The sequence below is a fragment of the Galleria mellonella genome, unplaced genomic scaffold, assembly GCF_026898425.1.
Source record: "Galleria mellonella isolate WM207_F2 unplaced genomic scaffold, CSIRO_AGI_GalMel_v1 utg38, whole genome shotgun sequence".
Classification (NCBI taxonomy): domain Eukaryota; kingdom Metazoa; phylum Arthropoda; class Insecta; order Lepidoptera; family Pyralidae; genus Galleria; species Galleria mellonella.
The window spans coordinates 6536525-6554428 of NW_026442090.1; the positions used below are offsets into that span (position 1 = coordinate 6536525).

The 17904-nt window shown below is 30.8% G+C and overlaps 2 protein-coding genes across 3 annotated transcripts; one reads left to right on the forward strand and one right to left on the reverse strand.

The window, feature by feature from the left end:
* Positions 1-3994: 3994 nt before the first annotated feature.
* LOC113522577 (uncharacterized) lies at positions 3995-13425 on the reverse strand. The gene is made up of 8 exons (XM_026908310.3): positions 13076-13425; positions 11723-11843; positions 9983-10721; positions 9063-9265; positions 8342-8451; positions 7251-7457; positions 5615-5841; positions 3995-5039 (listed from the first exon to the last, which is right to left on the reverse strand). The coding sequence occupies exons 1-8, from the start codon at positions 13193-13195 to the stop codon at positions 4808-4810; spliced, it is 1959 nt and encodes a 652-aa protein (XP_026764111.2). The 5' UTR covers positions 13196-13425; the 3' UTR covers positions 3995-4807.
* Positions 13426-13787: 362 nt separating this feature from the next.
* LOC113522690 (decapping and exoribonuclease protein-like) lies at positions 13788-17904 on the forward strand. 2 transcript variants are annotated; one of them, XM_052897971.1, is made up of 5 exons: positions 13788-14003; positions 14087-14676; positions 15302-15563; positions 17313-17451; positions 17606-17904. In XM_052897971.1, the coding sequence occupies exons 2-5, from the start codon at positions 14190-14192 to the stop codon at positions 17840-17842; spliced, it is 1125 nt and encodes a 374-aa protein (XP_052753931.1). In that variant the 5' UTR covers positions 13788-14003; positions 14087-14189; the 3' UTR covers positions 17843-17904. The 2 variants fall into 2 exon arrangements, with proteins under 2 accessions (XP_052753931.1, XP_026764261.1); XM_026908460.3 differs by having other exon boundaries at positions 13788-14676.

Genomic DNA, 17904 nt, shown 5'->3' on the forward strand with positions numbered 1-17904 from the left:
TCCTATTATTCTTAGATGTCCAAGTCTTGGCTTTTTACCATACCATAACTCATATGGAGTTTTATCTGTGTTAGTAGGACCAGTACGGTTAAGTACATAAACAACTGTTCTTGTTATTTCAGCCCATAAGCCTTCAGGTAGTTCCCTTCCAGGAGTATGCATAACAGCTCTGACAGCTTCAACAACAGTTCTATTCTCACGTTCAGTTGAGTTTTGCTGTGGTGTATGCGGCATAGTGAATCTATGCACGATGCCCTCCTTTTGTAGAATTTTCTTTATATTATCATTTACGAATTCGCCTCCATTATCGGTGAAAAATTCTTTGATAACATGTCCTGTGGTTTTTACTTGAGCTATAAATTGTACCAATTTATCTTGGACTTCACTTTTCAATCTCATTAAGAATAAATAGCGATATTTTGTAAAATCGTCTTTTAATAGTAGAAAATAACGATATTTGGAAACGGAATAGACAAACGGACCACATACGTCACCATATATGCGTTCCCCAGGTTTTGACATCCCGTCTCTCGTTCCAAATTTCAAACGATGAGCTTTTCCATATATACATCCTTCGCAAACTGTCTTATCATTAGGATTTGATATTTTGATACCTAATTCCCGTTCTACGAGTTTTCTCACATGAGATTTATTTTGATGTACAAAGCTCTCATGGTAGAGCTGTAGCATGTTTATAGCATCCACTGAATTGACATTTATCTTGATCGGATTTGATGGTTTGTTACATAATCTCAGCTTATAAAGACCTCCATGTTTTTCTCTATCTCCGAGAAGAGCAGGTTCTCCATCTACAATCAATTGACAGCTGTTTGTTTTAGATACAAACGTACTGTCAGTTAACCAATCTTGAGCAGCTAAGACAGAGAAAAGGTTTTTTGAAATTTCTGGAACAAGCCATACGTCATTTAATGTTATGAGTTGTTTTCGACCATAAATATCTGCTTCAACTATTACTGATCCTTTGCCAGTAGCAGGAATTGTTTGTCCACTTGCTGTTGTCACTGTATGTGACTTGCTATCAAATGATTCAAAATCCTCAAATAAATCTGATCGATTTGTGACATGACTAGTTGCGCCATTATCAACATACCATTGATTACTATCACTATTTCCTATAGCGTTCACCTCAACAATCGACATTAGCATCATGTTGGCTTTGCATTTATTGTTGTTAGAGGTATTACCTTGTTTTGATGTTGATGGTTTTTCCATTGATGTTAACGGACGTCCATCTGATATCCATTTACGACAATCTTGTATATAGTGATTGTTTAGACCACAATAATTGCATTTCTTCGACTTATCTTTGACAGCTGACTTCTTTCGAAATTTAGACTTGCCTTTACTTCCGGTAAGCGTGAGAGCTTCTTCTACTTGACCGTGAGTCCCCTGAGACTGTAGTGCTCGTTCGAAAGAACACAGGTGGGCAGTCAATTTCTCTATACTTCGATCTTTTTTTGCTAGCAGCTTCCAACTTGAAATGAACTGGAAATATTCATCAGGACAGCTTTCTAGAGTCTTGCCCATAAGAAAGATTTCTGGTAGTTCTTTGACTCCTTCTTTCTTCATTTCTAATGATAAATCTCTCCATATATTTCGTAGTTTAGATAAATGCGTACCAATATTGTCAGCAGGATCCTTTACGAATTTGAAGAAGGTCATAATCAAATCAAAGGCTCGATCTTCTGTATCTCCTTCATAAATTCGGTGAAGTTCCAACCAAGCTTCTCTTGCTGTTTCGAAGCGCATCACCTTCATGATGTTTTCTTGTGTCAAGTTAGTCGTTATAATAAGAAATGCTGTACTATCTTCCTTGGCATACTTCTCAAGCTCAGCAGTCGTAGCTCTTTCTTTGTCTACGAAGTCTTTTTCGACGACATGTAGGAGACCATGATCTTTTAGAGCTAGTCTTATTTGAAATTTCCATGTGACCCAGTTGTGTTCATTTAGTGGTAAGACTTGAAACTTTGTAGTTCCGTCCATGGCGATAACTCTAGTTTATTCTTTTTCACACTTATGAAGAACCCGGTGTCTAATCTTCAAAATAAAATATTTGTGATCGACGGTTAAGTGCGATTCACTCAGTACACGTAACGTTCTGCTACCACTTTATGATAAATAGAGTCCGTGTTATTTATTATGAAGATATTTAGGAAAAATAAGATTATGAATTGTTCAAAGGAAAAATAGACAGAATTTTATTTAGATACAGAATGACATCTATCGTAAGTATAACTAGCCAGTAACAGAAAGGTAACCATAGTTTCATCTACATAGGTTGATATGCTACAAAGTCTAACACATTTTATTTTAGTTTGCTTCTTATTGCATGTTAAGTGTGTCTTGGAAATAAAATTAACCTCGAAAGGTACATCACTATGTTTTTTTGATGGGTGAAAATGGCGGGGTTACCATATAACCCCGCCTGAGCTAACAGTATACACTGGCGGAGCACCAGTGAAGGGTGATAGATGAGAATGAAAACAAACCAGTTAGCCCATCATGATGAATTCATCAGGAATTAACCATGATAGTTTCCAGGGAGAACCGCGAGGAGGTTAACCTGGTTAGGTATATTGCTAGCAATGGGATTCTCAGTCTCCATTACTAACAATCCTTTTTCCCCCGGTACATCACTATTTGCTGTACCGGACGTAAACTAAACAGTAGGTATTCCGTTTGGACACTACAAACGCCATTTTTGCTGTTATGTTTGATGAGTCTTCATAAAAGACAGAAGATAATAGATAACTTTATGAATTACTATACTACGTACCTATTTATTCCGTTAGTAACGTACATTTGATGCAAATGTTTTGGGATAACTAACTCTACGAACTAAGTTATAAAATATAGTTACACCTAAGATATTCATACTTTTTGGAGTACTGCGACAATACTATGGCGTTTCTACTATTGCTGTCAAATGGTTTTCTTATTTGCTAATCAGACGCATAGAATGTTTAAATTGTCAGTTATTTTATTTCACTGTATCAATTATAATGCTGTTTTCATTTTGTAGTTGTGACGAACCCGATCAAAATACCCATTTCAATGACATGTTTCCAAGTTCAAATCAATTATGGGGAATGTTAGGTACTATAGCAGCAACTGTTGCGTGTTGGATATTTTACACAAAGGTAATATTTATATAATTTCACATCAAATCGAGACTAGGGATTAGTCACAAAGATGAACGGACATCAAAATCATCCACGCCGGTAGTCCACAAGCTAGGAATTGCTGTTCCTTAAAGACTCGCACAGAAGCCTCCTAATAGTGACAGCTTACAGATGGACGGAAATAAGGAATACTGTTTATGCAGACTTGAAACCATACCACAGTGTAAAATTATATTACTGAAAATTCGCCTATATCTAAATAACATTTTCTCTAATATCTTCTATGTGTAATATCTAATCTTGGCCGTTTAGGCCGTATCTTTTGATTCCATCAATTAAGAAGCTTGATCTTTTCACTGCTTTAAGAGATATTAATTTCAACTTTATATCTTCACACGTTCCTAAAAAAGATCTTGACTGACTAACGGACGACGTGATCTTATAAGGGTTAGTTTTTTTTTTTCATTTGGAGCTTTCATTTCCGTAGAACCCTAAAAAAGATCATTATGGTGTAGAATTTGTGAAGAAGTCGCAACCGGATCTATTTATATTTAAAAATTATTTTACTCTACTACACGAATGTTGAAAAATGAGTAAATACATTATCTCGTTAGTACATGGGTGCGGCAACATAAACATGTTTACTACAAAGAAACTAATATGTAACCGATTGTTACAGATAATAATAAAAAAAATACAACATCAAAACAAACCACGAATCATATCCACTAGCTGTAGAGGACGTATCTAAACCGACAGTAACAATTGAAATAAAACGCTACATAATAATATTTCATTTTATTAATGTATAAAATACAAAGTAATATGGCTCATTATAATTCATAATAAAAATAAAATTTAAAATTTCCCCAGCACCTTCTACAACGAAAAATAATATAACAATATAATATGTCATTTGCTTACTTTTAATAATGTAAAGTATATATGTATTTTATTACTACCTATAAGTCTTGTCACAATGTCAGTACAATGCATAGCTATATGCTTTTAATATTAAACATTAGACTTAGGAGATAACCATTCCACTGGGATCAAAATATCCAGAACTGAATTTTGACAAGAAACAATTTGTTTCCCTATAATTATAAACGAGTTTTGCACTGTTTATCAAACAATGGAGTCAATTATAAGCAATTATTTCTCTAAATCTATCTCTGAAACTAAAGTTTCAATTTAATAATAATAAATTTGGTTTGAAGTTTTTACTGTAAGGATCAATAAGAATTAATTTTCTTATAGATTTGAATAAAAATTATTATAATTTTAATTTATGAATAGTAATTTTGTGAAACTATTAAAATAAAATATTATGTTAAGAGATAAATTAAGAGAAATGACACCCCAGAATTGGCCTCATTGTAGCATGAGTGCTTTATACTAATTATGAGCATTGACTGAGTACATAGGCGGAATGTTGAAAAATTAAATTTTTAATTGATATAAATCTCTCTAATGTGCAGTAAATATCAAATTGTGTTTTAGCTGTATGTACTGATTTTCATATATTTATTGTATTTACAATTTACACATAAAACATACGCAAATAAAATCTTATAATATCTATGATTTTAAACTGGAAACAAGATAAGATATATATTGTGGCAAGACTATGTCTCTAAAAGAACAGTGAATGAAAAAATACATTAATATGTATTATTTAAAAAGTCGAATGTGTCTCGAGACATAAATCTCTTGCAATCTTGCAACAAGTATTTGTGTTCGTCATCTACGCGTCCCTTTTTCAAAAGATATACTAGTATGTATTGATAAGGAAACACGGGAACATTGTGACGAGCAAAAAATCTTAATTTAACCCGTTCGATAACTTTCATGTCAACAAAACAATAATCTGCAGTGCAACAACTGCCTGGAGTCCTATAAAGAATAAAAATGTTTAATGTAAATATTTTCATAGATAGTTGTAAATATAAAATTACTAAAAAAACTAACTTCTAATATAAGGTACGTCTCTATTTTCAACTGACTTCAAAAAAGGAGAAGATTCCAATCCGGTGTTATTTTTTTATGTTTGTAATCTCATAACTCAGTCATTTATAAACTGATTTGGAAAATTCTTTTTTATCTAAAAGGATATAAACGTGTCTCATAGAATTCTTTTCGTAAGCAGTTCAGTAGTTTAGTTTTTAATTAACTAGATTTTTTAAACCATTGGTTGTGCCAAGATTGACGCTGGATTTTTGAGGAATACTGAATATTTTATATATATATATATATATATATATATATATAAATTATCATTTAATGATAATTTATAATAAAAGTTAAATGTATAGTTCCAAACTTTCTTATATAAACCACAGTCTAAATTTATGATTTTTGCATTGTGATGGCCACTGATGTCTCCGGATATGCATTAAAAAGTTTTGATATTTCAGTAAGGCAAATGGGTAAGACTTGAGACAATATGTTTTAAACTATAGATAGTTTACCTTGGATCGTATGTTACTGGTTTTGCTTTGAGTGTTCTAAATATCATATTGTAATATTGCCTATACTTCTTCTTCATTATGAGCACTATCTGTTTGCCTTCAAAGGGGAATTTTGCACTTAGTGCTTGTAATTCCAAATGCCAGAAAACAGCTGCCTTAGCGATTTCAACACTCGTGTTGTCCAATTCTAATATTTTTGGATGTTTCATCCACTCATAAATATTTTCCTGAAAATAAAAGTAAAAGGAAAATGAAATCGTTAGGAAAAAAAATATTATACTAATGGTTTACAGTCACCATTAAAAATAACACCAATCATGTAACCTCCACTAGGTTCCAAAAGAGTGTATTAAGGTTTCTTCAGGGTCGGGAACATAAACGTGACACTCCTAGTGATGCAAGTGGGGATCCATAGGCTACAATGACTATTTACAATCAGACGAGCTGTATGCATGTTTGCCACCGTCGTAATGTAAACAAAAGCAATAGTTACAAAAAAGCTAGGCTACATTCCCAGAGCGAGACTTTGTACAATAGTCGATTGCTTGGGTACCTCTGTCCCATTCGTGTTTCAACCGTGAAGCAGTTGTTTACATGACTGTGTTTCGATTTGAAGGGTGGGATATGGCGTGAATTTACTGGGTACAGAGGAATAACACCTGAGTCCTCAGGAATGGCAACGCATGGGGGTATCATGGGCGAAACAGTATATTCTTATGTCCATGGTACTGCTCATGTCTATAGGCGACGGTTACCACTTTCCATCAGGTGGGCCGTTAGCTTGTTTGCCATTCTAAGTTGTATAGAAAAAAATATTCTGGAAATATTTTTATTATAATAAGGAAATAGACTAGAATGTTTTAAGAACTGGGTTTTAATGGATCTATTATAATGTGATATAATAATATCCTTTAAGGCAGTCTATGGGGGAAGCTTATGTTCAGCAGTGGACGAATAATGGCTGAAACAATGATGAATATAATGTGATAATATTGTGGATCAGCAGTAAGTTTTTAAGTCCTATTGCACAAAAATAATCCAAAAGAACTAAGAGAAAATCTGATCTAAATAATAATAAACATGGTTCCAGTCGTGAACTGACGAAAAATAAATATATAACAGTTCAAAACGTCACTAATGTCAACAGAATAAATCCAGCAAGCATACTGTTATTTAATTTTTAGCAATGTTTCAGAAAGCGGATAAATAGCTAGTGCATATAGTTATTTAATACCATAATTTATGTGGTATTACGATAGAGGCCTAAAGCGGAAGTGTGGAGGTGCTATTAAAAGCACTTGATATATTTGAAACTATTCGTTTTATTGCAAAACTAAGTTGGGAAACTTAGAGTTTATTTTCAAGGTCATCAGCAACTACTTGGAAACCCGTGTTGAGTATACTATAATTTAAGATTTTAACTAAACTGAACTAAACTGATTTTAATAAAATGTCTATAGGACCAATCTAAGAAAATTATATTCTTTCAGACTAAAAAGAAAGAATTTTCCAAATCGGTTTATAAAGAACAAAGTAATGAGGTAACAAACATAAAAAGTATAACAGAATTGAGAACCTTTTTCTTTTTGGAAGACGGTTGAAAATACACAATAAATATAATACGAATAAAACTTACTCTCATAAACTTTTTACAACGGAAACTGTCATAAATATAGCTAACGTGCAATAGCCATTTGCCCGTGGCGAGAGCACACACCATCATCCCCGTGAATGTGTCGTTTGGCAACACTGCAATGTAGTGTGTAGCCAACATTTCCATTTTAGTGTTTTCAGCAACAACACCACCTAATTCATTAATCATTGAAACGATTCTGTCACGATCCTGTAAGAAAATTCATTTTAAATTTCATGACGATCTTCGAGGATTAGCTGCCGCACGGCTTCGATATTCTCTTGCGTCATGGCGGTTTTTGGGCGACCTTCACGTGGCTTGTTAGTGAGGCTAGAGTGTCCACGTTAAAATTCAAAATACCAGCGTTCTACAGTCCTAAGACATGATGCTGCATCACTACACATAGAAGTGATCTCCTCAAAGTCGCGATAATCCCCTTTAAAAGTTGTAGAAAATTATCGCACGCAAATTTTTCTTAGATATTTCCATCTTTACAACCGACTTCTCACCTTTGAATAGACCATACAATAAAACTATTCGACCAATCTGAAAACATTCTTTTGTTTTCAAGTTCTAAATTCAAAAAGATGGAAATGCCATATTTTTTTTATAACCGCGGGAAATTGGCAAACGACACGACTTAAAAAGCAGCCTTACATAATAGTAATAAACCCTTATACCACCAACATCGTCAAGAAATTCAAATTGGGAAGTATGAGAAACATGAATTACTAGTTGTATTCTGCGTGAATCAGCAGTATAAAGTACTCTATGTGCTCAGTTAGGATACAATCAACCTTAAGATACAGATCTGGCATAGTTTGGGGACTGATGGTAATACAGACTTTTTCTCTGTCAATATAAATTGTAAATTGTACTTTATGCAACTGTATCTCACTTGAATTATCTAATTAACATTGTACATTTTTATGTTTGTGGTGCAATAAATAATTTCGCAAATTTAATTCAAATCCATTCTGAAGTTTTTGTAGTATCATTACATACTTTCGCATTTAGTATAATAGAATTATTGGCGCACTGCGATCTACCACTAGCCATAGATAGACCAAGAAACACATAAAAACAATACTTACATTAATAAATTCCGATAGCATAAACACCTTTTTATCACATGCACATATCAAATTCTGCTTCATTTTCCATGACTCTTCAGAAGTGCCACTCGGTGATCCATAATCGCTATCTTGAAATAAAATTAATACTTAATAAAATTATTTCATTTAACGCGAATAACCCATATACAAGGTGTGTAACAAAACATAAAATAAGATAATAAATCAGAATCCAGTGATATTGTTCATGAAGCTGAAGAATTTTTCTCATGGAATTCGTTATAATATGAAAATATTTTTATTATAACGTAAATCCAACAAATTAGCACAAATATCATATAGTATACCTACAATAAAATGTAGTCTTATTAAAAACCTTGAATGAAGTGAGCGATTTACCGTTTATTTAACGTACTACTACTACAGTAGTGCGGTATTATAGAATTCGATCATTACGATATATCTAATAAGTAAAATGTACATATGGATAGCGTTTTATGGTAAATTATAAAAGCATGTTTGTGTTTAAAAGAAATAAAATGTACTTAAGTAATTGTATGATAATAAATATCCACATTATTGTCGCGGAAAATTAGTAATACCTACATTAAATAACCAACATAATTTTCTACTATTAAACTGTGGTGATAAAGACGTACAATCGAGTACCGTTCTAAGAGAATTTATTCATTCGTAATATTATCAGCTATTTTCTTTTATAAATACATTTAGCAATACTCACCTGATATTGGTTCTGGTAAAGAAGCTCTTATTTTACTAGTCACTTGCATTTTGCCTCCAATAGGACTATAACTAGACTTCTTTTTTTGTCTGTAACTCTGTAAATACTTCCGAAACGGCAGGTAATTTGAGGTTTTCGCTTTGCTATTTTCAATAAATTGACGGAAGCTGACTTTCTTTGGGGTGCTTTGTCTGCTGAAAGTGCTGTTAAATAATAAAATTCATGCAATATAGTATCTTTCCAGGGCTGTAGTTTAAATTCTCATTTAAAGGAAAATATTTCACATACTTATGGTAGTACCAATTTGTATTACTCCTAATTAAGACCGTTCATAACTTAATTACAAATTAAATATTGTTTTGGAAAATTGATAGATAATTGTAATGTAACTTAACATCATTATAAGTGCTTTTAAACTCCATGGAAAATAGGCATACCTAATTATGGTATCATAGATTTAATTGTGATTTATAAATGTAAAAAAAAAATTAGTGTCATTTTACCGGTTACAGCGATCCCTACCAAACAGCATTTGAGCAGGCAATAGTCATTACCAATATTAATCTTCATTTCTCTATTTGTATTTATGAAAATTAAATATTTCATTTTTAAAAATATATATTTATAACAATAGCAATAAAATTACTTTTGTTTAACAAATATTTTGTTTAATTTAAATATTTATATTAAAAATTAAATAATCTAAATTTATATCCACTGGTTTTACAAATTAGAGCATTATTAAGGAAAAGATCCAAAAATAACACATTGGTAAAAATAAGTATTATGCGTATAAAAGATTCCCATAGAAAGCAGAGAACCCAGATATATTGTAAGAAAAAGCTTGAAATATTTGTTAGTATATACTCGCAAAGCATTTGATGATCCCCAGGCATGCTAACACTGGACATTCAACTCACTCATTCCCCAATTTGGAAAAGAAAGATTTAATTGGACTGGATGTAGGCGTTTGCTTTTCTTCGATTTTATTACAGTCAATTTCTTGATAAATATCCTCAATAGACCAACCTATCTGGCGGCGGACTATCTTTGGTTTCCTAGTTTGAGCATATATAGGAACGCTATCCACACAATCTGTTCCTGGATCTGTAAAACCTGGTTCTACGGCTTGCTTCTCTACTTTAAAATGATTGACTTTCAAATGCTCTAAATATGCCAATTTGTCTGTAAAAATCTCGTGACATATGGGGCATACAAAATGGCGCACCTTTACATTGGTAGTACACTTGTTTAGATGTATAACATAGTCATCATATTGGTTGTATCTATCATCGCATAGGATGCAAGATACATAAACCTCAGTAGGTGTAGTGACACAGTCTAAGTCAGAGGCCACCAATGTCTCACTACTGCTGGAGCGTGGCAGTCCAATGTTTTCAATGGTGCACTTGACATGACAAGTATGCCCTCCAAAATTGCTATAAGACTCATTGCAATAAACACATTTAATTGAATCAACATCACTATCAGTCTCATCACTTACTTCTAGACTATTTCGTTGTAGCATCTCAGTATTTTTGTCTTTAACACTGTTTTGGTCATTTTCTCCCTCAACAGAGCCAAATATTTCATGCATATGGAATTCTGTACTAAATAAATCATTGTAATCATTATTCGAGTTCTTGATAATGTGTGATTCTATAAAATAAACCAAAATTATTATCCGTAAATAATATTATAAATGCAATAGTTGATAGATGTAGTGAGTTTATTTGTTTATTACTTTCTCACATCTAAACAGCTGAATTAATTATGGGGAATTTTGGTGTAGACAGTTATAGGCTGCTTTTTCTCCTAATCAGTGAACATATCTCAGTCATGCGGACAAAGTCACAAGTAAAAGCTAATATAAAAATAAATCATGTATCAAGAAAAGAAAAAGAGAAGAACAGAAAACAATGTCCTATTCTAGTGAATTACTATTCTAATAAAAGTCTTTTTGAATTTTAAAAAGGAACATCATCAGATGGAAATTCACCACTGTAGGAAATATTTACAAGAACATTGTACCATGCAGCATTAACATTTATTTGCAATTAAAATTTGTACAAATTTTATTGTGCAATAAAGTGTGTGTAAAATGGGTATAGTATTAATTTTTTCAACTGACTTTAAAAAGAAAGTGGTTCTCAATTCAGTTGTATTTATTTTGTTTGTTATGTCATAATTGCAGTTATAAACAGACTTGAAAACTTCTTTTTTTATCTGAAAAGATTAGTCGCATTGAAGTTTTATCAATCAGTTCAGTAGTTTATTATGTCAACTGTAAATTTACTTATTGAAAGTTTTTTTTTTTTACCACTTATAGTTACAATGTTAAAAATAATTTGTTTGTACACCATAATCAAAAGTAAGAATGTCAATGACTTGTTTAACTTGCTCTCATACTTTAGCTTACTGAAGAGTGGCAATGATTTGTTAATTTTTATGAAAATTTGTAACAACAATTGAACATTTTTCAATATTTTTGAGTAATTTAAAAAAATGCTCTGTAAGTATGAACACTCTTAGTTTCTAAGGAATTATTTCATTACACATTTTTTTTTCTACATTATTTTAAATTAATATATCACAATAACACTCTAATTCAGTCCTATTTCTACTTTGTACACACTATAGTGCATAATAAATCATCTTACCAGGAGCTTTCCTTAGCAGATTATCTATCCGTTCGCATTGTAACTTGAACAAATATGCAGTGCTCAGATTCTCTATGCATGTACTACATACACGATCTGAGAATCCATCTCCTTCATAAATCTATATTAACATAAAAATACTTACACGTCAATGACTAAAATCTATATTAATAATACATCATAGTCAAAATATAACAAATTTTTTTTGGAATTAAGTTACAAATGGAGAATATTTTTTTTATTGTAGAATAAAAAAAAAACACAATTGAATTAAAATAATTGTTCCTTTCAGTCTTTTTATCAAACAGAACTTTCATAATTTTAAAAACAATTTAGTTTCAGATAATCTTTTCTATCCTTACTAATATTATAAATGTGAGAATTAGTTTATCAACATACATGATGTCAGTAATTCGTCATAAATTGAAGATAAGTATATCCAAATAAGAAAAAAAGAGAATCAGTAGGTCCTTTAAGAAATAGAACATTTCTCTGTTCTCTGAATTATCATATAAAAGTAAGCCAGCTATTAAAGCAGTAAGAGATAATAAACAAACACATTTTCACATTTATACTATTACTAACTGAATTTTGTAGCTTTACCTTATTAATAACATATTTATTTATAAGTAAATATATTATTTATAAGTAAATCAGTGTATAAAGTATCCTATGTACCAAGACATAAAGTATGTACATTCCATATTTAATTTAAATCTGTTCATTAGTTTTTTCATAAAAGAGTAATAAATATTCATTTATCCATTTTCTCTTATTAATATTTTCTTTTTATGCAACATAGAATAGCAAATAAGCTAACAGACCACTTGATAGAAAGTAGTAATGGTCACCTATACACATGAACATAAGAGAGTATACTGTTTCATCCATGATACCCCCCACCCCATGCATTGCCATTCCTGAGGACTTAGGTGTTATTCTTCTGTATCCTGTAAATTCACTGCCATATCCCACCCTTCACACCCTTCAAATCGAAACACAGACATGGAAACACGACTTTCATGGTAGAAACACAAATAGGATGGAGGTGCCCAAGCAATCAACTTTTGTACAAAGTCTTCCTCTGGTAATAATAATATAATAGTCATGCATTATGTCCAAAAATCATTTGAATATTACTGCTCGCTTCTAGCCTCCACAAATTTTATAACATTATTTTTTTTATTAATTATTAAAATCGTTATTCCAAGAATTAAGTGTCAGCTGATAAATAGAAGCTAGAAAGAAACATCTAAGTTGATATACATAAGACCGGATTAAGATACTTTATAATTTCGTGGACATTTCTTTTTTTTAGTATTCATATAAGTTGATTTGATCCCTTACACGTACCTGAATATTAGTGAAAGACATAACCATTTCAGACAACTTTATTGTGTCATCTTGTTCGTAAATAGAACAAAAATCTCCAAGTTTTAAACACAATCTACATTTATGGAATGGGTTATCCATTTCTGACTGCTTTTTATATGCGTCAGTACAATTACTGAGTCAACATAATACCTTTTAGTACATCAGCAATGAATATATTGCATAAGAGTTTGAAGTAACTAAATAAATTCGACAAACAGATGAAGAAACGAACGAAAAACAGCAAAACTCATTTGAAAGATAAAACTTAACGGTTGATTCTTTGTGATAAAAGGCATACACACTGGAAAGCTGTCAATTGGATGTCAGTCACAGAGTATTAAGAAATTTATATGCTTTTTTTTTTTTTTTAGTACGTTTGTTCCGTTTAGAACAGGGAAATTTATATGCTTACAATATGTCATGGCGCATATGTCACGCAACAGAGTAAGTTTTAATATTCTTTCAAAAGTAAGTACAAAAAGAATGTAAAATTTGTCATTGACAAATAATTGACATATCAAACATATTATTTCTTACTAGCCTGCTAAGAATTGAGAAAAATGACAACTGATGGTGTATCTTTCATCCTCTTTTTACTAATTATATTTACTTAAAAAGAAAGGAGGTAACCATATGATTTACAGTATTTTATCATTCCTTCTATGTAATTCCTTGTTCTTAGTTTCAAATTGCGACCGTAAATTGTATTATTTATTTATATTTCTTTGATTACTATAGAACAATCAAATTGAAAAACATTCCCTTCAACAAAAAATATAGTTTTCTTTCTTTCTTTTCAAAATTTAATAATAATTAAAGATTTTTTTCTTCTAATTTTATTTTACATTACAAAAAATTTAATCTTTTTTTAATACATATTAGTATAATTTTCTATTATTTAGTAAAGGTTTGCTTTTGTTACAATTTCATAACTTTGTAAAAGTTATGAAATTGTGAATTGATTATAATAATTGTTAAAATAAATTGTAGTGTCATTTCTTGTGATTGTAATTACGGTACTTTTAGTGTTTAAACTAGAACTTTGTGTATTTATATTGTTCTAAAATACAAACTTTTATATTTATCAAACATAATGCAACCTGAACTTTTGACTAATATTAATATTTATCGTAAATCATTTCCTCACTTTGAGCGACCTAAAATAATAGGTTACATTGGAATCGAGAATATAAAATTTGCAAAGCATCTTAACAATGGAGAAGTTAGATTTGATTTGAACCTACATTTAGATAAAGCCAAACATCGTCCGCAGCATTTAGATGTGAAGTTAACAGATTTGTTAATATTCTTAAAAGACCATAAAACTAGGCTTGGGTATCCATTGGAAAATGCTTTAAATAAAGCAATTTTTTATTGTTACCGTGGTCTTATGACCTGCATTGCATGCACACCATATGAAAATAAAGAACCATGGAAAATTGTGGTTATATTGTATAAAGGGAACATTTATATGTGTGCTAGAGACACTGAAGAAAGTTACACTAGAAAACATAACATGACAGAAAAAGATAAGCGTTTTACATCATGGGGTTATAAATTTGAGCAGTTCCTTTTATCGGGTAAGTAGGTACAAATTATTATCTTAGATAATAGGACAATTTTTAATAAAGTTCTATCAAGGTCAGAAGGAAATATTAAGGTGATATTAACACTGAATCACTTCCTCTTATTGATGTTATTAAGAACAGTTGTACTCTCTTTCATAAATGGTTGTTATAATAAATTCCTGGCCAATTTCACTGTTTAAGGAATTTTCAAAGGAATATAAAATTACCATTTTATTCAATTGTTGTTATTTACTCTTTTTCTATTTCTGTTATCTTCTGGGCTTTAACCCAATTATTTGTGGTTAACATACTATTGTTTTCCATTTATCTATATTTGAGGTGAGAAAGATGGTTCTCATCAAATTACATAGCCGATAGTATACACTATCAGCTATGTAATTTGAACCACACATTTTATTAAAATTCTAACTGTACTAATTGTGAATGCTTCTGATTATACATCTTCATTTAATATAAATTATAATAATTTAATTTTTGTGTACAATAAAGTATAAATAAAAAAATAATGGAATAAATTATATAATTATATATGAAATTTAACTAAGGGCTCAAAAAGACAAATTCAAACATTTAGAAATTGTTTAGTTATTTATATTATGATAATTTTCATTTTCAGATAATCCAGACACAGAGCCCAATCCAAATGTGCCTGTTGACGAAACTGAAGAGTTCTCCTTGGTATTCACAACTAATTTAAATAACCACACAGTTGTCTATGGAGCTGAAATGGATGGTATCCGCTGTGATGATAGATCAATATCTCCACCCCCTGTAGGTGAAAATCCAGAAGCAATTATCAAATATCTATCAACAAAAGAATATGTTGAACTTAAAACTAACAGGCATATAGAATTCCATAACCAGGAAATAAATTTCAGGTATAAACTTTATATTATATCTTTATATGTGTATATGTATGTGAGTCTGTTGTGTGAGTAAAATTTATTTTTTTCATAAATAAAATTTTTCTATTACATTAATATTAATTACAAATGAACAAATACTTATGTTGAGTTCTATTGTCAAATTTAATATAATGACTTGTCTTATGATGAAAGGTTTTGTTTGTTTACACAAAACAATTTTTTTTTTTCTAAATATTTATCATTAAGAAATCACATTTTTTTTATAAAAGGTATAAAACCAATTAAAAAAAATATTAAATTTTCTTGATATAATAAAGGAAATGTTTTAGGCTTGTATGGAACCTGGACCCAGTCAATGTAGAAATAAAAAGCTAATTTGCAAATGTTTTGAAACATTAATATGTCTTATTTTACAATTTTGCTTGATTTTTGGCACAATTTATATACAAAATTCAACAGTTACAATGCAAAATCAAACATAGTGATACACTAACATAATTGTAATTGATTTTTTTAAATTATTACTTGATACTATGGCGAACAAGGTGATGGCCCATCTGATGCAAAGTAGTAACTGTCACTTATTCACATGGAGCATCATTATTATATATTATTATTTTCTAAAGACTTTACTTAGTTTACTTTCGTTACTACATCCCACATCTATGATGAACTCCTTCTTTCAGAAAGGCAGCCCTACAGAAAGTGGACCTGGTCTAGTCTCGATTGGCACACAAATTGAGATAGATGACATCATGATGAACATGATATCTACTTTTATCAATCATTCAATGATGTTTCTTTGAAATATTCACAGAAAGGTTAAAAGCTGGAAATTATCACCAAATGCGAAAAGCTAAATTAAACCTTAATATTAGGCTGAAAGGTCTCATCAAATGTAGTCTCTTACCTTCACATGCTCATATCCAAAACCTCGAATTTTTACCAGAAACTGAAATCTCTTATGTTTATCCTTAATAGCAGTCAAGAAGAAGGAGGTAGGTAACTTCATTTACAATAAGAAATTTACAATTACCAGATGAAAATTACAATGATATTGCCTTTAAACTGAAATATGCCCATGCGAGCTCGACCACTTGGTTAATTTATAACCACTTTACACCTTAACATATGGCTTACGTACTTTCTATTTAATTTTACTGTTGAATTTTATTACTATATTGACTTTTTCCTACATATGACAATGCTATGTAACAAAAGTAAAAAAAAAAATTGCCAATTAATTAGTTATTATATTGCTTTCATTCTGTTTTTCTGATAATCTTCGTACAATGACTGGGCCCGCTATAAAATATTTTGTTTTTAGGCATGTAATCTTATAATATCTACTTTTTTTTTCTCTACTTTACTCAATGTTTTAATTTCGGAAAGGCTCGACTAGTTTCGAATTCAATAGCAGCCTTAAAATAATAATAGCCGCCATAAATAAGACTCACAATAGCTATTATTCAACAAGAAATCTTTCCATTAGATTATACATGTTTACTAACAGTAGAAGACATCTTGGTTCTAATAGTCGTTAGAAGAAAGAGTAGGGATTATTGATGATAGTATTAATAGCCACATTGCTAGCAATTTGTCAGGTTAACCTCCACTTGGTCTTCCCTGAGAGCCAGCGTGGTCAATTCCTGCTAAATTAATCACGAGGAGTCGACTGACCTGATTATCATGTTCTATCATTCCTCACTAGTATGTATATTGATTCCACAATCGGGGTTATCAATGACTAAAACATTTCAGACGCTACAAAACAAAGAAATGGTGGTGCCAATCATTTCTTGTTGGAGTAGAGACCATACTTTGTGGATTCAGGAATGATGAAGGTATAGTGGAAGAATTGAAGACCTATAATATAAGAGATTTACCAAAAATGTCTCAGGTTAGTGTAGATTGCCAAATGTCTGTAGTTTTGAAAATAAAAAACTTAAATTATATGAAAAATTACCTTTTATTTTTATAAGCTTTTTATTAATATAATTTTCAAATGTAAAAAAACCAATGTGTCAAACTTGTGTTATTTGTTGTCATTTCAGAAATTTTGGGACCCGAATGTTTGCTTCAACTTTCTAGATACTTTTTTCACTTACGTCAAAAGGTGTCTAGCTCGAGAGATAAGACGAAAGCACGGTGACAAAGGCGTTGATAATTTGCAGTCTCTGCCTATCATAACTCTTCTTCTGGAATGGTCTCCAGGTATGCCAGTACGAATAGCTGAACACTACAAGTATGAAGATGATCCTATATTACCAGAATGGTTCATAAACAGCTAAATTATAAATTATTGTTATATTATGTAATTGTAAATATATGTATATATAAGCTGTTTTCAAAA